Source organism: Melospiza melodia, chromosome 8 (genome assembly GCF_035770615.1).
Source record: "Melospiza melodia melodia isolate bMelMel2 chromosome 8, bMelMel2.pri, whole genome shotgun sequence".
Lineage (NCBI taxonomy): Eukaryota > Metazoa > Chordata > Aves > Passeriformes > Passerellidae > Melospiza > Melospiza melodia.
This window is the reverse complement of record NC_086201.1, coordinates 24,276,593-24,293,624: the sequence shown is the minus strand read 5'-3', so window position 1 is coordinate 24,293,624 and position 17,032 is coordinate 24,276,593. Positions and strand designations below refer to the sequence as shown.

At 37.3% G+C, this 17,032-nt stretch overlaps 1 protein-coding gene across 4 annotated transcripts in view; it reads right to left on the bottom strand.

Annotated features, from left to right (window-relative positions):
- NBEAL1 (neurobeachin like 1) overlaps nucleotides 1-17,032 on the bottom strand; it is a 79,330-nt gene that overhangs the window by 48,947 nt on the left and 13,351 nt on the right. For all 4 annotated transcript variants that reach the window (XM_063162283.1, XM_063162284.1, XM_063162286.1 and 1 more), the window contains 8 exons: nucleotides 14,619-14,710; nucleotides 9,639-9,800; nucleotides 8,279-8,360; nucleotides 7,968-8,095; nucleotides 7,039-7,121; nucleotides 4,839-4,924; nucleotides 3,010-3,316; nucleotides 1,687-1,793 (listed from right to left, as the gene is read on the bottom strand). In XM_063162283.1, coding sequence (XP_063018353.1) covers nucleotides 1,687-1,793; nucleotides 3,010-3,316; nucleotides 4,839-4,924; nucleotides 7,039-7,121; nucleotides 7,968-8,095; nucleotides 8,279-8,360; nucleotides 9,639-9,800; nucleotides 14,619-14,710 — 1,047 coding nt within the window. The remainder of the gene's footprint in view (nucleotides 1-1,686; nucleotides 1,794-3,009; nucleotides 3,317-4,838; nucleotides 4,925-7,038; nucleotides 7,122-7,967; nucleotides 8,096-8,278; nucleotides 8,361-9,638; nucleotides 9,801-14,618; nucleotides 14,711-17,032) is intronic.

Here is a 17,032-nt window from a genome sequence, read left to right as displayed (position 1 = left end):
GCAGAAATAGTGGCATGGATTTGCTTTACCCCTCCTTTCCATAGAAATTACTTGCATTTCAAGTTTGCAAGATCCAATCGCTTCCTGAGTTTCAGGTATGTGTATGGACTCTCATGCTCTCTGCAGAAATGCAGAACATGCTTTCCACACACAGTTTGCTTAGGAACCCAGTAGCAATTTTCACAAAAGAAGGAAAAAAATCTAGAACTAGGATCTCCACCCCCAGCTAATAAGGAGAAATGCTAATTCCAAAACTAACTCAACCTCTCCTATTTATTTTTGAAAAAGAATGGAGACACAGTATATTTGGAAGTACAAATATACTGCAACACCTGCCCTGCCTCTATCTCTCCCACTTCTCATCTGTGGGGGTATTTTGCCTGTGAAATGCTAAAAAAGTACACTGTGTACCAAATTGGCAGCACTCATCTCTAAACAACACAGTGATATGTGAGTCTGTACCCCTGGAAAAAACCTTAAAAGAACATATCTTGTAACATACAGACAGGCAGAATGAAAATAAAACCAGCAAGCTGCAAGAAAAAATAGATAGCTGTTCCTGCTTTCTTGAATTCCATCACTTGTTTATGAGTGCAGGAACACAGCAAAGAGTTTCCATGAAGAGGTAAACATCACCCTGCTGATGATTTTAGAAGAAACTATAAAAGGAGCTTCTTATCAAGTACAAGATTAGTACAAAAACAGGCAGATTCCAAAACACAGGAGAAGAATGGAAAGGTCAAACAATGTATTTTCAGAAGGAGATAATAAAGCTACAGACTATTTAAAACACTTCAAGTCAGTTGGCATTCTGCCTCTAATTATAATTACAATTAGGACATAATCCAAACACATTTATTTCTAATACATCATTGCACTGAAATACATTCTAATCCAAAATCTAAATGGATTAGAAACAAATTGCACAGTGTAGTTAGCATTAAATTATCTAACATCAGAAGAGCTCAAAACAGCTATGTCACTAACATATCACAGATCACAATAACATATCACAAAAAGAAATAGTGCAGAGTTACATAATTTCTGTGTTCTTTCACACAGGGAAAAATAAAATCAGTACAATCAGTGGAAGTTTGCAAATTATGACCATTTGCAGCTCAGATGAAAACCCTAGATCCTATGTAGAAAAGGAAAAATTGAGGAGCATTTTTAACAGCTTGAGCTCATGTTTTATGTCAGCCACACACAGGATTCAAATATTCTGAAAGACTTAAAATGGGACACCAGAAAGATTTTTTTAAATGGAAAAATTCCTCTGAAATTAGAATTCAGACCTTCATCTGGCAGCAGTTGTTAAGTGACTTCCTAATGATCCAGTGATAGAATATAAGAGGAACAAAACAAAATAACAAATCCCACAATAAAAAGGCAGGCTGGATTGATTTTTTTAATCAGACATACTGTTAAGAGATTTACTGTGCTTAGCTCAAAGTCTGACATCTGCGAGATTGTAATAGATAGGAAAAGAATCAGCAGTAATTCAAAGATTGTAACTCAAAGATTGTAATTCAAAGATTTTAAGACTGAGCAGGGTCTGCAAAGGTATTTTGCTCAGGACTCAAAGTATTCATTGCTTTAACCACAAGGCAGATGAGACACCTCCACCTCATTAGTAATAATACAAGGCAGGGTTTGTTAAAAATATGCTAATAAGGGAACACTTACCTTGCAGTTCTGCAAGAGTCGAATGAGATGCTCAAAGCAGTTACTGTTAAGGAAAATTGCCTGCAGAACAGGCCTATCTGTGCAGTCTAACATGGCTGTGATGGTATCTATAAAATTAAAATAGAAGTGGCATCAAAGACAAAACACATCCCAAATCCATCAAGCATTTTTTCCTGCACATTTTACAATACACATCAGGAAAAAATTATACAAATTATATTATCTGCACTTTTGATCAAGAATGGTATGCATTTTAAGAACAAATAACTAGGCCTAAAGCTAAACATTTTGACACAGTAAAGACTACCACAGACTAATATTATGGAGAAATTTTACCAAATTAGTATCTTTGATTGCTTTGGGGCTCTGTTTCAAGTAATTTCCAATAGTGAGTACATAAGCAGCATCACCTTTTCTTTACAGCACATGAATGTTTCTTTCCTCAACAAGTAATTACTCTGCATTCTACAGCAGACTTATAGTGTAAGCATTCTCCATGGCCACAGTACTATTCCTCACTTTTCTTGGAAGTATGGGAAAAGAAACACCTTTATTCCCCATGCTGAACATCAAAATGGAAAAAACTCAAAGCCCTGAATTCTAACACAAAAACTTATACCCAACCCTTTCAGACTATTACTGCTGGCCAATGTTTACAGTAATGCCATTTGAAAATCAAACTATCACAAAAGAACACCACATAGCTATTTTATTACAGAATTTTATTCTGTACAATTTTATTCTGCAATTACTAAGGTTCTGATAAGCTTCACTTCTTGCCTAGCAAAGTTTTTCTCTTTTAATGGAGACTTTCAGCCTATGAACCTAGACACTGGTTAAATGGCAGCAATCTGATATGGTTTCTTCTGGTTTTTTTGTTACTAAATTGTGGAAGATGTTTTACAGCAACTTCTGTGAGCCAGAGAGAAGTCTGATAAGAGGATCCATGTTTACCCCTGAAAGAATTTTCTACCAAGGTCACTGACATAGAAATCAAGAAAGAGAGAAGGATAAATAAGAGAAACCTATAACTGCCTATTCCAATAAGCTTTCTGTTTGTCTTTCCTGACCTATGAGTAAAGTGTAAACTTATGAGCTTTGTAAGAATGTATAAATAGCATGCATGCTGTATTAAAACCAGGTTTGAAGCCTCCTGAAAGTGGAACATTGTTTCATTTTGTGATCCTCTCAAGTACGACAGTAAATAATTAAAACAAGAAATATCTAAGAAGATATGTTAGAAATTTTTCAATTGCTTAGCCAAGTCAATATTTTTTGCTTCAGAGTTATTGTCAGAAATATTGAGAGGAACTGTGTACTCACTCAGCATTTGGATCTGCAGTGCTATGAACCTGCTCTCCCACTGCCTGCATCGCCTTGGATTAGGTAAGGCTGAATGGTCTGAGTTAAGCAACTTGAAATAGTTCTCCAATATTGTACTTGTCTCCACCTGGCGCTGGTCAGAACTGCTGGTGAGGAGGATATGGACAACTTCTGTCAGGCACTTCAGAGTCAGCTCTGCCTTCCTGCTCACTTCCTCAGGGTTTCTGTCATCCCAGTTGTCACAGTCTGCTAAAACACGCATCAAGACTTCCATGGTGGCAGGCGATACTGCTTGAAGAGCATTCCTCTGAAATCCATAAAGACAAAAAAAAAATTAAGAAAAATAAATTTAGAAGAACTTAAACCTCTTCAAACCAGCTGTGTCTACTTGAGTTGTCTGAACCATGCAAAATGCATTACTCCATCTACTAATGCTGTGTAGTTAAATAACTAAGAAACATTCTATCTGGATTATGCTGATGGCTACAGATGAAATGCATCCCATCTTGTTCACTTAAATGTCTCTTTTTCAAAGGGAATGCTTATATAGAAAAGGAAATACAATTTAAATCTGTGTTACAACATTCTTATAAATGAGCCCTGATAAACTGCTAATTTGAGGCAAACCTTCACCTGAGTTTTCATTTTAGATTATGAGATTCATGACACTTTAGAACGTGTGGTAAGAACACACTCATCAGCAAATGTTTGCCTGGGCCCTGAATGCATTTTCCTCACCTTTCTTCCTGGGGGCCTGCCTGCCTAGGCTCAGGGACAGGAGCCTGGGCTTGTGGTGAGCTTTGAGAAGCCCTGTCAGGGATTCTTTGCCCCCTGTAGGGAGCTGAATTCAAGCTTTGGCTCTCAACCCTCTATGGTTTGATGTACACTGCAGCCACGGCCATGCCTGACTGTGTCATGTCTTGAACCTGACTCACTGACTCGACTGCAGCTTGACCTCGGCCCTGCCTCATGGCTATGGATGGGGCTGGCAGCCACTGGCCTCTTGACTGACCCTAGTTACCACCAGCAGAGCAAACCCTTACTCTGATCTGCTGACCAGACCTCCTGGCTTCACTTTAGGCTTCATCACCACAGCCTTGTCTAGTGGGCTGGGTTGGGCTGGTCCATCCTGGCTCCAGCCAGCACAGCTGCTCCCATCACTGGGTGCAGTGAGATTGCACCCTTTGCTGGTCAGGAAGCTGCTCCTGGCCATCCTGCTCAGACTCCACTTGCCTTCCATGATGGAGCAGAGCCTGGCTTTGCAGCTCCCTGGAAACCTTTATAAACCCTCTCTTGGAGATCACCAGAAGTGGCAGCTGCTTGTGACCAGACTAAGTAGGACTTTACAGGAGCGCCAGGTGAGAAAGTGGATGTTGGCTTTGCTGCTGATGAATACCCTCATTTCCTCATGTTCTTTCAAAGACTTTAAACAGCTTCCAAGCTGTAATGCTCCATATATCCTACTGAAAACAGCTTACTTTCAGCACGGGGAAGTAAGATAGATCAATTTCATGCATATGAACACAAAACTTCCATCTGTGCAGGTGGAAATTCCTAATTTAGTTATGCACATTTTTTCTTAAAGATTACAGTAAATTCATATGAACATGTAGTTGTTCTAAACAGCAAACTTCTACGGTTACTTGAAATTGGGACCCAGCTTTTAGCATTTAGGTATTATTGCCCAGAATGATCCCAAAGTTGCTAAGACAAAAATAATCATGGATAATAAATTCTTCTCATTTACAAGTTATGGATTATTTAAAAATCTTAAACAAAGAACAAGCATTTGGAGGTTTCAGCAGCTGAAAAATTCAAAGTATCCTTACCTGACCACCAGCCACAATAGCTCCAAAGAGATGCAGCAGGCAACATTTTAGGCTTTCCTTGAGATGTTCACTTTCTTGAAAGCATTCTGATTAAATAAAAAGGAGATTTTTCTCAAAAAAACCCCACCAACAAATAATAAAAAATCTCTCCTCTATTCCCTGTTATCATACAAATTAAAAAAAAAAAAAACAATCAACGGTATTATCTCCACTTTGTTTTATATAACTCAGACACAAACACACCAATTCCAGCATAATCAAAGCAACACAACATCACCACATTTATCAGGAATTCACAGGGCCACACCTTCAGTTTGCATAAACTTCCCATGCCAGCTGACAGAACTATAGACACACAACTTTTGCTCTCAATTTGTAATGTAAAAATGAGCCCATTTTGTCCATATTAATGAGAAAGAGAAGGACATTCTAACAAACAACCAGTTATCAAGCATGATAAAGTTCAGAGAAATTTTGGCATGAAAAGTCTGATGTCACATGCAGCGCAGGTAGCTCAAAAAAACAGTCTCTGAGCTTCCTGACTTTAAGGCAGATTGTCAGAGAATCCTGTGCAGATCTGTAACCTTTCTAGCAGTAATTTCTTTAATGACATCTATCTTGCATCTCTTCTCTTGCCATACCTGATGGAAATTAGTCCCAGACAGCCTCAGCGTCTCTTCTTAGCAATAAATATAACCTGGATATTGTTGTTATAGGAATAACTCCAGACATAACACAGCAGCAAGAAACTACAAAGGATTATTTATGGAAATGCCACGTATTGGAAAGTAAGATTATATATAATATAGTATATTACATATATTGAGCCTGTTTTAAAAGAAGATTGCAAAGCCATTTTTCCAATCTGTTCTCCAAACAGAACTAAGTTTACTTAGATGATCCCACTGTTAGTGAGCTAGTAGCACCACTCCTTGACTTATAGCCTCTGGATTTTTACAGAACTACAGACAAATTGAAAAGAGCAGTACCTAGCAGATTGTGAATAAATCATTAGTCTGGGTAGACTAAAACCACCCCCCCTCAAATTAGTCCTGGCATGGCAGGATGCTTAAGGCACATGCTCAGCAATTTCTTACTCTGTCCTTACTGCCAGGTGGCCAACAAGCAGAGGAGTATCTGCTGGCTGATGAGCACACTTTTAGCTCAGTCACATGATAGTGTATTTAAGAGACAGGAGGAGCCCCAGGGCAATGCACTGAATTAAGAGCAGAGAACCTACAGATGATATTCCTCAGTAGCAGCCTTTAGAGTGGGTTTCCAGTGCTCTGGTATGTAGATAAGGGCATTTTACTGGCAGCAACAATTTGGTCTTTTTGGCAACTATCCTATTTTTTGTACACAGCAATGGAATCTCAAAGAACAGGACCTGTGACTCAAACCTAGAAGAATCAAATTCATAAATGCTACCACTCCATGAATATAATCTTTCTCTTATTTTTTTTCAGTTAAAACTAGTTAACGGATAGCTGCAAAAAGGGCTGATTTCACTCCTTCACTGCCCTTCCCTCCAGCTTGTTCCTGCTGCTTCAATTCTGTAGGCACCAGCACTTTGGTATGCTCAACTGGCAAACTACCTGGGCATCCCACATTCTTGAGATTTAAGTACAGAATACGGACATGTAAGCTCTTCCACACAAACAATCTGTAATCATAAGAACACACGAATTCCAAAGCAGCCATCATGATATTTAATGACTTAACCAGAGAAAATTGTTTCCTAAACTTGAGGCCAAGGAGCATTTCTAGTTGAATCGCAGAGTTTCATTTTTTCTAGTTGTTAAAGCATATTCAGGAGACAGAAGTGCATGAACACTCTCCTACGATAATTTTTCCATGAGTTATCAGTGCAGTTACTACAGGGATCGCATGTGCAATCACTGTGTACCACAATAAAAAGAAAGTTCACAGAACCAACCCTAATAAACCACGTTAGGCACTGAAATAAAGTCTAGAAATAAAGAAAAAGGCTTTCAAAGATGAGCAGGGATGACAAAATAGTGATGCTCAAAGCAAAGAAGAAATACAAAAACCAAACAAAGTAACCCACTACATTCAGTCTCAGAAAGCAAGTAAATGACTTGAACATTATCAGGCATGCTTAGGAGAAAGTTACTTGGGCTCACTAAGTTCATTCCTCCACAGAAAACTATATTTTAACAGGATGCTAAGTAATACTTACGGTAAAAAAAAGGGACAAACTCAACAGTGAGGGAAGCTGGTTTATACTTCTGTCTGCTCCTTTCAACTGTACTAAGGAAACGTCTGCAATTACATTAAAAACATACACCAAGGAAATTAGACATGATACCTTTGTTTATTACTTACTTATTAATTTATTACTTATAATGTGAATTTATAATATGAGATAGTAGAAAATGCTGCCATAAATCAGGAGTTATCTTTTACCTACAGGATGAAAAAGAATAGTGAAGTAGTATTTCATCCTGAAGACATGACTCACAGCTAATCTCATATTCAGTCTGCACTTAAAAATATTTAACATTTTACAAAATGGTTTAGATAAAAAAATTAAAATTAAAAAAACCAGAAATCTCTTATTTAATCCATACCTGCTGCAACTAAGCCACCAGCTAGAATGCCACATTTTTTGACCAAGCAATTTTAAATGGGCAAAAAACATTATTATGAATTCATTAGGCTGGTGAGAACACATAATCAAATTAAAGGGCTGTAATTCTACTGCTACACTTATAAACTTATTTTCAAAGATATAAAAAGATATAAATTCACATCTACATTGTGAATTTCAATAACTTCTTTTACCCTATTTCAAGCAGGTCTGCCCACCACATTTCTTTTGGCTTCTCTGTTCCCCTAATTTAGAAAAATGGTCAGTTTTTGGAAGGAGAACATAATGTAAGCACCTTCGTGGTGATCAGTTACAACCAATCACCTCTTGATATACCCTCAAATTTAATTTTGTTTTAACTTTAGTATTAACAGCAAAATATTATAATTTTTGAACATTATTTAAGTCACAACCAGTTTGAGAAAGCATACCACGTTTCTGTGATGTGACTCTACTGACTGATGGTTAAAGCTGTCATAAACCAGAGTATTTAGCATCCTGTGCCAGTCCACACATACCCTGCAATTCGCTGCCTCCAGTTCCGATATGGATCATACAGGCTTTCACAGAAAGCCAATGCATGTCTCACAAACTCTTCTATGGGGGTCTGATCCTCCACTTCTTTTTCTTTTGTTTTGCTTTTTAACTGAGGAGAAAAAGAAAGCTATGGTCAGAAAATTTCCAGAAGTTGAAACTTTATCTTGATCTCCCCCAGAACAGTTCTGAGCCTATGAATTGTTCCCCACTATTGCTGAAAGAGCAGATGACATAAAAAGCAACAGGAGGTATCAGATGGCAGAAATACAGACAGGAATTATTAACCATGTACCTGTTGAATGTACAACGTAGTCATGGTGATAACATGGTTAATGTATGAACACATCCCAATCTCTTCCACATTAGCCAAATTCCTGCAAAGACAACATAAAAACCACAGATTGTACACAGTGTACCATTTGAAGCTAGTTCAAACAATGTTTGTTTTAGCATTCTGTCTATATTCATACAAAAGGATACCAGCATTTCAAAAATAGTCTCCAAAGGACTGCATATACTTAAATGTTTATTTCTGTCACCATTACAGAGTTCACGAGTTTTCATCTAACAGGAAGAAAGATTCAAGTCACTCTGCTGCAGGCCAATTCCATCTGGAATTTGGGGTTTCAGAGGTTAAGCAAATTCCCAGGACACCCTAAATAGAAAGCTCAGAAATGGCATCTGATAACAAAGACAATAACTTCCCCTTTACTAGTGCATATGCTTTCTAAAACTTTAGGAAACATGTAACCTAGAAATTTTAATTTTCTCACTTTAAATTCCCTGGAGCAAAACAAACACCCAATAAATTACTTCAGAAAATAAAGCAACAACAACTAAGAATTTCTCAGTTTTGATGTTACAAAGATCAGATACCAAAGTGATGACATAGGAGAACTTTTCAGCAAGTAAAGGTGACACTAGCTTGTAATTCAGAAACACATTACCACCATCCACTCAGAATACTTCATGGTATTTAAACACTGCCAGCTCTTCAAATTGTTTCAGAGGTAAGGTGAGACAAAGTATTCAAAAATGCTGCTTCAAATACTCCTCAGTAAAGGAGATTCTCTATTATATTTTATCCCCTTCCTCTCTCTAACAGCATTTTGCAACAGCAAACTGAAGAAATAGTGAGGAATAGATTTGTGTCAACAGAATTACACTATCAGGCAGAAGTTTCAGAAGGAAATCAACTGCATGAGTAGTGTACTAATAAGTTTCACAAGCTGTTTATGGAATTATAAGCATGTTAAGAATGTGAAACAGTTCTTCCTGTACAATTCTCTCAAGTTATTTCATAGCTACCAGTTGTTAGGGTGCACCTTTTCTTTTCAAAAGTATTTCTTATACAAGGTACATCATGTCTTGAATTCTCATAGATTTATCTTCTATAGCTACAAAGAATTTAGTGTTTAAACCCCTTCTATTTCTATTGCAAACATTATTGCTAAGATGACTGCATTGCTCCCCTCTCTCTCTTTTATTCTCCCTGCCATTATTCTGAAGATTGTGAGAAGTGTTATTTCTCTGTATCAGCTGGAAGGTATCAAATCACTTATTATGTGTCATTAAAATCTATATTTATAGGCTGCATCAAGATCTCTTAACCAAAACAACAACCTTGTTGAGGTACCAATTAGAGTAAATACCTGCAAAGGATGATAAAGAATTTCACAAGTAAAAGTGACAGAGTCTGCTGCTGCTCTTCCAGGCCATCTGACATTTTCTGGACACACTGTAGCAACTGGAGCCTGAGGACCTGAAGAATGTTATCAGGAAGCAGCGATATTCCTGGTGGAATGTCATCCACCCTAATGAAAAAAGCCAGACACAAAATTGTTAATCATACATGCCAAGCTGCCAATCGATTCCCATGCTCTCGTGTGGTGTTCCAGTGAAGTTCTGTGGGAAAGGTCACCCAGCTGACACATCGCAAACACTTCCTAATGAGCCACAAGGCAATGTCTGGTGGCAATACACCAGTCTGAGCTTTCTTTTCTCCAGAAATGAACTAGATTAAAAAAAAAAGTGTTAAAATTCAACAAGTGGCTCCTAAATCCTCCTCCATTCAATGAGCTGCTTTAATTGCCACAAAGAAATTGCATGATCTTCATCAGGTAAAAAGGTGGTCTGGGAAATCCCCAGGGACAGTCACAGAGGAATGAAACATGAGAACAAAACATATTTGGAAGAACATTTTCTACTTTCTACTGATGATTAAGAGCGTCCAAATAAATGAGATGCCAATTATTGTATAGTTATTGAAGCCCAGTTGGTATTCATCCACAGTGAACCTCATGTTGTTCTTACATAAATTTCAAAAAGCCATACAAAATTATCTCCTGCCTATTGTTTTCTGCAAGCTAAAACATTTTTGGAAACACACCACTGAGAACCAAGACGAACAAAAGAATAGGATTATTTGTGGTTTAATTTTTTTTTCCAGTGATCCAAAACCAAAGAAGAAAATTACCCAGGAACAACCATAAGGAAACCCATTTCAATAACAGTATAAAACACTACAGAACTGTAAGAACATTTTTTGGGGTGAGAATTGTTTATCCACTGTTGCACATGCTAAAGACAGTTAGCCTTTGGCAGCAGCTATTTAGCCTGGCACATCCTCTATGAACTCTACACAGGCAAAGGAAGACAGAGGCAAGAGCCTTAGAGCTTACAGAAGCCTCCAACATGGCCAAAGCCAGAGGAAAGCTACAACAAAAAAATTCAGCAAGTTCAAACCCTCACTAATATGCTGCTGTGTACATTGTATCTATGTGAGAAAAACCACAAAAAAGGAGTGTAGAAATGCAGTGACTGACCCTATACAACATGATCTCCATTATTTGACAAAAATGGGGAACAACCCATTGTTCAGCTTCTAATGTTGAAAAGGAAGCCTTTATAGGAGGGAAAATCAGAGGCCCAGTTTAGTAAAACACCTAGACAGGTGTAAATGACAGAAAGCTCCCATATCCTAGAAAACAAATGTTACCTACATTTATACAACTACCTACTTCATTCCCTTGCCCCTTCACACAGCTGTGCAATTTGCTTTTCAGATTGTGGAATTCAGAAATCTCAAGGGATTCAGAGCATTGTAACACAAATTTTAGAGCTGAGGCTCTAAACTGATAGCAACAATAACCACAAAACTGAGAGCAACTGGGTTTTTTTATCCAACACAAATGCCAAGAAAGAAATTTTAATTTCTGCGATAGCAACCTCACTCCTCAAGATGCTGGCAGATCCACACTCTCCAGAACTACAAACATGGTTTCTCATAATCTGATAATTCAGTTTCTGTATTTCAGATTCTGATAATTCCATCTCAGTATTAGGAAAACTGTAATTTTTGACAGCTGAAATCATATTTCCAGAAGTTAATTCCCTAAAATGGCCAACAAGTTTTTTTTCAGTAAGACCATGAAATGCTTTACAAGAGAGCAAACAACATACCCTTCATGCCTCACGTCCCAAAGAATGTTTTCTTTGCAGTAGCTGCCTGTGTTGCACAACCCATGAGAATTTGAGAGAGATGTGTGAGACCAGCATGAGAAATCCTAACTGGCATTACACAAAATTAATACACTATAGAGTATATAAAGAAACGTAAATATTTGTAACCAATCAAGCTTGTTTTCACTCCAGAGTAAATGACTACTATACCACCAAAAAACCTTAGATTTAAACAAGGATTTAAATCTGTTGACATGTAGTACCAATTTTTCCCAACCAGAGTCATTGTTTAAAGCAAGTACTCTAAAAGGATGGAAAAAATTAATATGTTACTTGACTGCTGGTACCATACCTCAAAAATATGAGAAAGAACTTGCCATATTTGGGATCCTTTTATTTATCATTTCCTCCATAATGTTAACATGGTCACGCAGCCATACAAACTCTGTCAGGGGTCTGGAAGGGAACTGAACCATCTCCACATCAGAGTCATCTATTCAGCTCAAACACACACTGGGAACTCTCCTCCCCCAGTAGTAAAAACTGCTGTGGCAAACCAGGCTTTACTTTGCAACAATCACCATGCAATCACACAAACCATGTAATCAGCATTCCTACCATGATTTCTGCATCATTTTTATGTGGGTTTGAAGTCAGCAAGTAATAAAATACGGTTTCTATGATACTTTGCATGAGCTTCCTTTAAGCTCCTTTGCTCAAGATCATGCAAACCAAAGGCAGAAAAAAAGTATGACAAACACTCTGGAGGCCTTTGTTATTTTTAAAACTATTGAATCAAATGACAATTCCTCTCCAGTGAGGAGAAAAAATCTTCACACCAGCTGGTAGAGATATTATCCTTTTTATGGTAAATACATAAGGCATAGATACACGTTTTGAGGGAAATAACAGACAGGTGTGATGGCCTTTTGTGCTCAATGATCAAACCATTAGCATAGCTATATTCACCTTTTCAGCAAAATCAATTACAACATCATCAATGAGCCATTTCACACAGAGTAGAAGCACTAAGAGAGGGGTAGAACTGAAGCTGTATAAGCCTATAAGCTGCATAACTGTATAAGCTCTACTTATACAGTCAAATCATAGCGGGTACACACACACTATATTTAGAGGTTTCCTTATTCTGTACTGCTTAGCATCTTCCACATTTCCAAAGCAGACTTCAGGAAATTAGACATTGTAATTTATAGGAAAAAAACCTTATGAGTTAAATCAGCAAGTGACAGCGCCAATTAAGAGTCCTCCTTTCAGGAAGGAAAAAACCCAAAACCAAACCTGTAATAGAATCTTTACATTTCTTAACAGGTATTTTCTTGGATGCTAAAAAGCCCCACATATGGTTTATATTGACACAAAATGTCATGCCTGTAGTCCAAAAAGTTAGTTGTGTCCAGAAATCTGTACAAGCCTTCTCCCTAAACATTTTCTCATTATTTCCTGGCATTAGCCCTTCACTACACAAGATCTTGCAAGCATACAGCTGTAAAACACACCAAGATTTATAGATGGAAAAAAAGAAAAAACTATTGGTGCAGTTTCTCATTTTAGCTAGCATCACACTTTTTAAAGACCAACAGACAGAATTAGCTGTCTAATAAGGAATCGAGTTAAACAAAAAAAAAATAAAGTGAGTCCACAGGGTCCTGTGGCCCCTGGAGTCACTGCAAATCAGCATTTGGCAGTTCCACACTGACCTACTTTTTTTTTTTTCATGGGCCCAGTAATACTGTTTTTACAATGTAAAGGTCTGCAATACAAATTGACACAGCCCAAAAAGATGCCACTGTCATATATATGCTTGATTATATCACAAATGCATGTATGGGCAGAAACTGCAATTCTTCATTAATTCTATTATCTGACCACCATGGGTTTGCTTATTGCAGACATAAAAGCACAGGAAGGATCTGCCTTCATCCCTATGCTGTTTTGATGCTTTTTCTTTGCATCTGTTACACAAATGAGCCTAAATCCACATGATTCTATTCCTCCAGACTAAGTCACTAATCCTGTCATTAAACTCAGAAAAACACACATTATTTTTACACTCACTAAAGTCACCATTTATAACAATGAAGATGCTGCTACTGTTCTGCATAACTAAGCTTTATGTTGCTGAAAAAAAACTCAACATGAAAACCATGAACACATTCACTAAAAACCACTTAAACTCAGAGTACAAATAAATTTAAAAAACTTCAAATCAAAGTACCAACAGATTTTCATCTTCCAGTGTTCATATTTCAATACTAAATAGTATGTTAAAGATAACCTGTGTCAAAGGACAAACTTTCCTCCTTAACTAAACATAGTAAGATGCATTTTTGACCCCAGAAAGAAACAAATTTTTAGAAAGAGCACAGAATTAACTTGAAGGTCTTGCTTACTATTCACTATATATTTTGCTCTCATATAGGCATTATGAGGAAAATTTTAATACAAAGAGCTGGGAAGTCCAGGTTTTGTCTGCTGAGATGCAGTTGCAGCATTCTTCCTTTCCTTGTAAGAGTTGAGGCTATCACTTGCACTTCAAACAGGATCTGATCCACAGCCCATTAAAGAATTTCCATTGATTTCAACAGGGCTTGGAATGCAGCCACATGCAAGGAGCACCATTCTGTGCTTTCAAACACCACTGGTGGTATCAGCTATAATACTGACACCAGCTCTCATGAAGTCTGAATCCTTTACATTTGGTTTTTCTTAAAATCCCTAGTTCATCCAAGCACCTCAGAAGCTAGATATCCAAATCTTTCATTGAGAATTCCATTCATCTTTAATCTTAAAGCAAACCCTGAAATAAAATTACAAATTCTTTATCTATATCTTGCTTCTCTTCTGTCACTGCTGATCCAGACAGTAAACACTATTCAGAATTACAAGGAACACAAGGAATAACAATTAAATTTCTATGAACAAGAGCAAGAAGTACTAATGGCCAATTTCCTAATACAATGCAAATACCAGTATTTGCCTAATTTCATCATTCCCAACACATCCTGACCTTCACATGAATGGGAGTGCCACTTGACAACTTAAAACTTACTTTTGTTTAAAGGCAGCACTGCCATTGAAGAGGACTGGGCTCTCAGCCAGGTCTGTTTCAGGTATCAGGGAAAGATAAACAGGTCTGTAATTCTACATACCTCGTTGGCAGCTTCTCAAAGTCCACATCCAGAAACTGTTCATAGCTAGACACAAAACTATCCAACCAGAGCTTCAGGTAATCTGGGTCTTTCTGTAAAAAGAAAGAGAACATTAGGCAATATTGCACTCAAGGTCATCTATCAACAGCTCTGTAATACGGCCTCAAATAAAAAGTTTCTATTTAATGCATTTCAACTGGGAGAAAGGAGGGATACACATTTTTTAGAACCAAAAGAAAAAACAAACACCACCACCTGTGCACTTTGAAATTTTCAGGCACATTGTGTTGATGGGACATTGCTGCTCTATTCATTAGTTTATGTCTCCTCTTCCAGGCACCAGTGTCAATCAAAGCATTTTAGCTTTTCCCCTCATAAACAATCGTAGCTTATTCTCCAGAGTCATCCATACCAGCTTTACAAACTTACTAGAATGTGTTCTAGTCTTGATACCACAGATACTAGTACACAACTCTCCTTATGGCTCATAAAATTAAATAAGAACTCCAAGAGCAATCCTAATCACAAAATAATTTCCTTTTTGCTTCACTCATAGGTCAATATGGCAGATAATAGCAGATTAGAGACAGATGGTGTTCAGAAAACACAATGTAGAAACTATGACTTGCATATTAGATAGCTATTAACAGATTAAAATTATATTTAAGCTTCCTATTTGTTCCTAGTAGAGCACAAAGACTGTGTTTGTGACCAGTCCCTCAGGGCTAGCCACTGCCCCAGGAACTAGGACAGATCCTAGACCACTGCAAACACACAGGGAAATGCTGTCAAAATATGCATTTGAGGTAGCCTTACTTTCCAAGTCAAGCTGCTTAATTTTCAAAAACAAGCTGCCAGCCCATAGCTAACATATTCCTTTGCCAGGACTGTTCTTGTTCATTAACACACATGCACATAGTCCATTCTACACCACAAATAATTTTCAAAACAGTTTTAAAAATTTTGCCTGAAGTATTTGAGATTACAAATGGTTTCTGAATCCGTTCCATAATTTATAACATTTTGCAGAAGTTGAAAACATTTTTCTTTATCCTTTTCCCTCTTCTGTATCTCCCTTTTGTTTGTTGCCTTTATACTACAACAGATGTTCCCAAATAAGATAATGTTTCCCTGCAGAGTTAAGATTGAAGAGCAAACACTGAATATCTGTAATAAACACACTCTTTCTGCAGCAATGTCAATGTAAAAGAAAGTGACCAAGAAAGACTAACAGAGTCCTGTCAGTGTAAAATATACCTAAGAAAGAGCCCTCCACGAGGGAAAGAAATCAAACAAAACAAAGTTTTAAAAAACCACACAAACAAAATAAACTAACAACCTCAGAATAAAATAAACACCTAAATCCAGAACCTCAAGTGGTGCAAAGCTCTTCCCAGAGCATCTTTCCACAGCATGTACAGGAGTTACAAAGCATGGGAATCCCCTTCTCATTCTAAACCTTTACCCTTCTCTGTGTCCCCAAAAGCCATCCTCAACTCAAGCAAAAAGTGTCACAAACATCCAGACACAATTTACTTCACTATCACTATTAATTATATATAAAATGTGTTCAGGCACTGTGACAACAGGTGCCAAATAAAACCCTCAGCTAGATACATATCTTCTCTGATTATTCACTTCTACTGTCTTGATGGCATTTTCTTAGTCATTTTTCCTCATTGTCTTATTTTCCCTTCCTCTGTTTAGTTCCTAATCTCTCCCTCCTTCATAATCTTTCTTCTCCTCATCTCTGCTTTTATTCACTTTTCAATTATTTAAGTAATCACTTCCTTTCTTTTTCTGTTAAAATTTTGTCAAAACAGCACTATGTTCTGAAAGCGTAATGTAGCCTTGTTCTCATGTTTAATATGCACTGAACTACCAAATGGTTAACTAATCTTAAACACATCTACCAATTGTCCTCAACGTGGAATTGCAAAACACAGAATGAAGGAAGCAGTTGAGATAAAGAACAATTTCAAGGTTTCCAAGCTGCTGCTTTAAGCTACAGAGTTTGTTGGATTATCACAAGTAGGTGAACATTTCCCAGGTTCAGACATCAAACATATTGAAAATCAACCCAAAAGTTAGACAAGAAATAAGACTTGCCTAAAAGAATGATTTAGAAGTAGTAGAAGACACTGTCTTCAGACAGCCCAACTTCTCAAAAATGTTCACATGTTCAAAGTTTTAACTTTCTGGCATTTCACAGTAAGTAATTTTAGCTGCAAGCAAACTATTTCACAGGATCATAAAGACAAGAGAAACCAGGATACCATTTTAGTAATTACAACAGAGCTCAGGCTACAAAGGACAAAGCAACTACAGGAAGTAATGAACAGAAATGTTGCCATATCCATGTGTCCATGCCCCTGATGAAAATGGCCATATACACGTGCAAAAACTGAACTTAA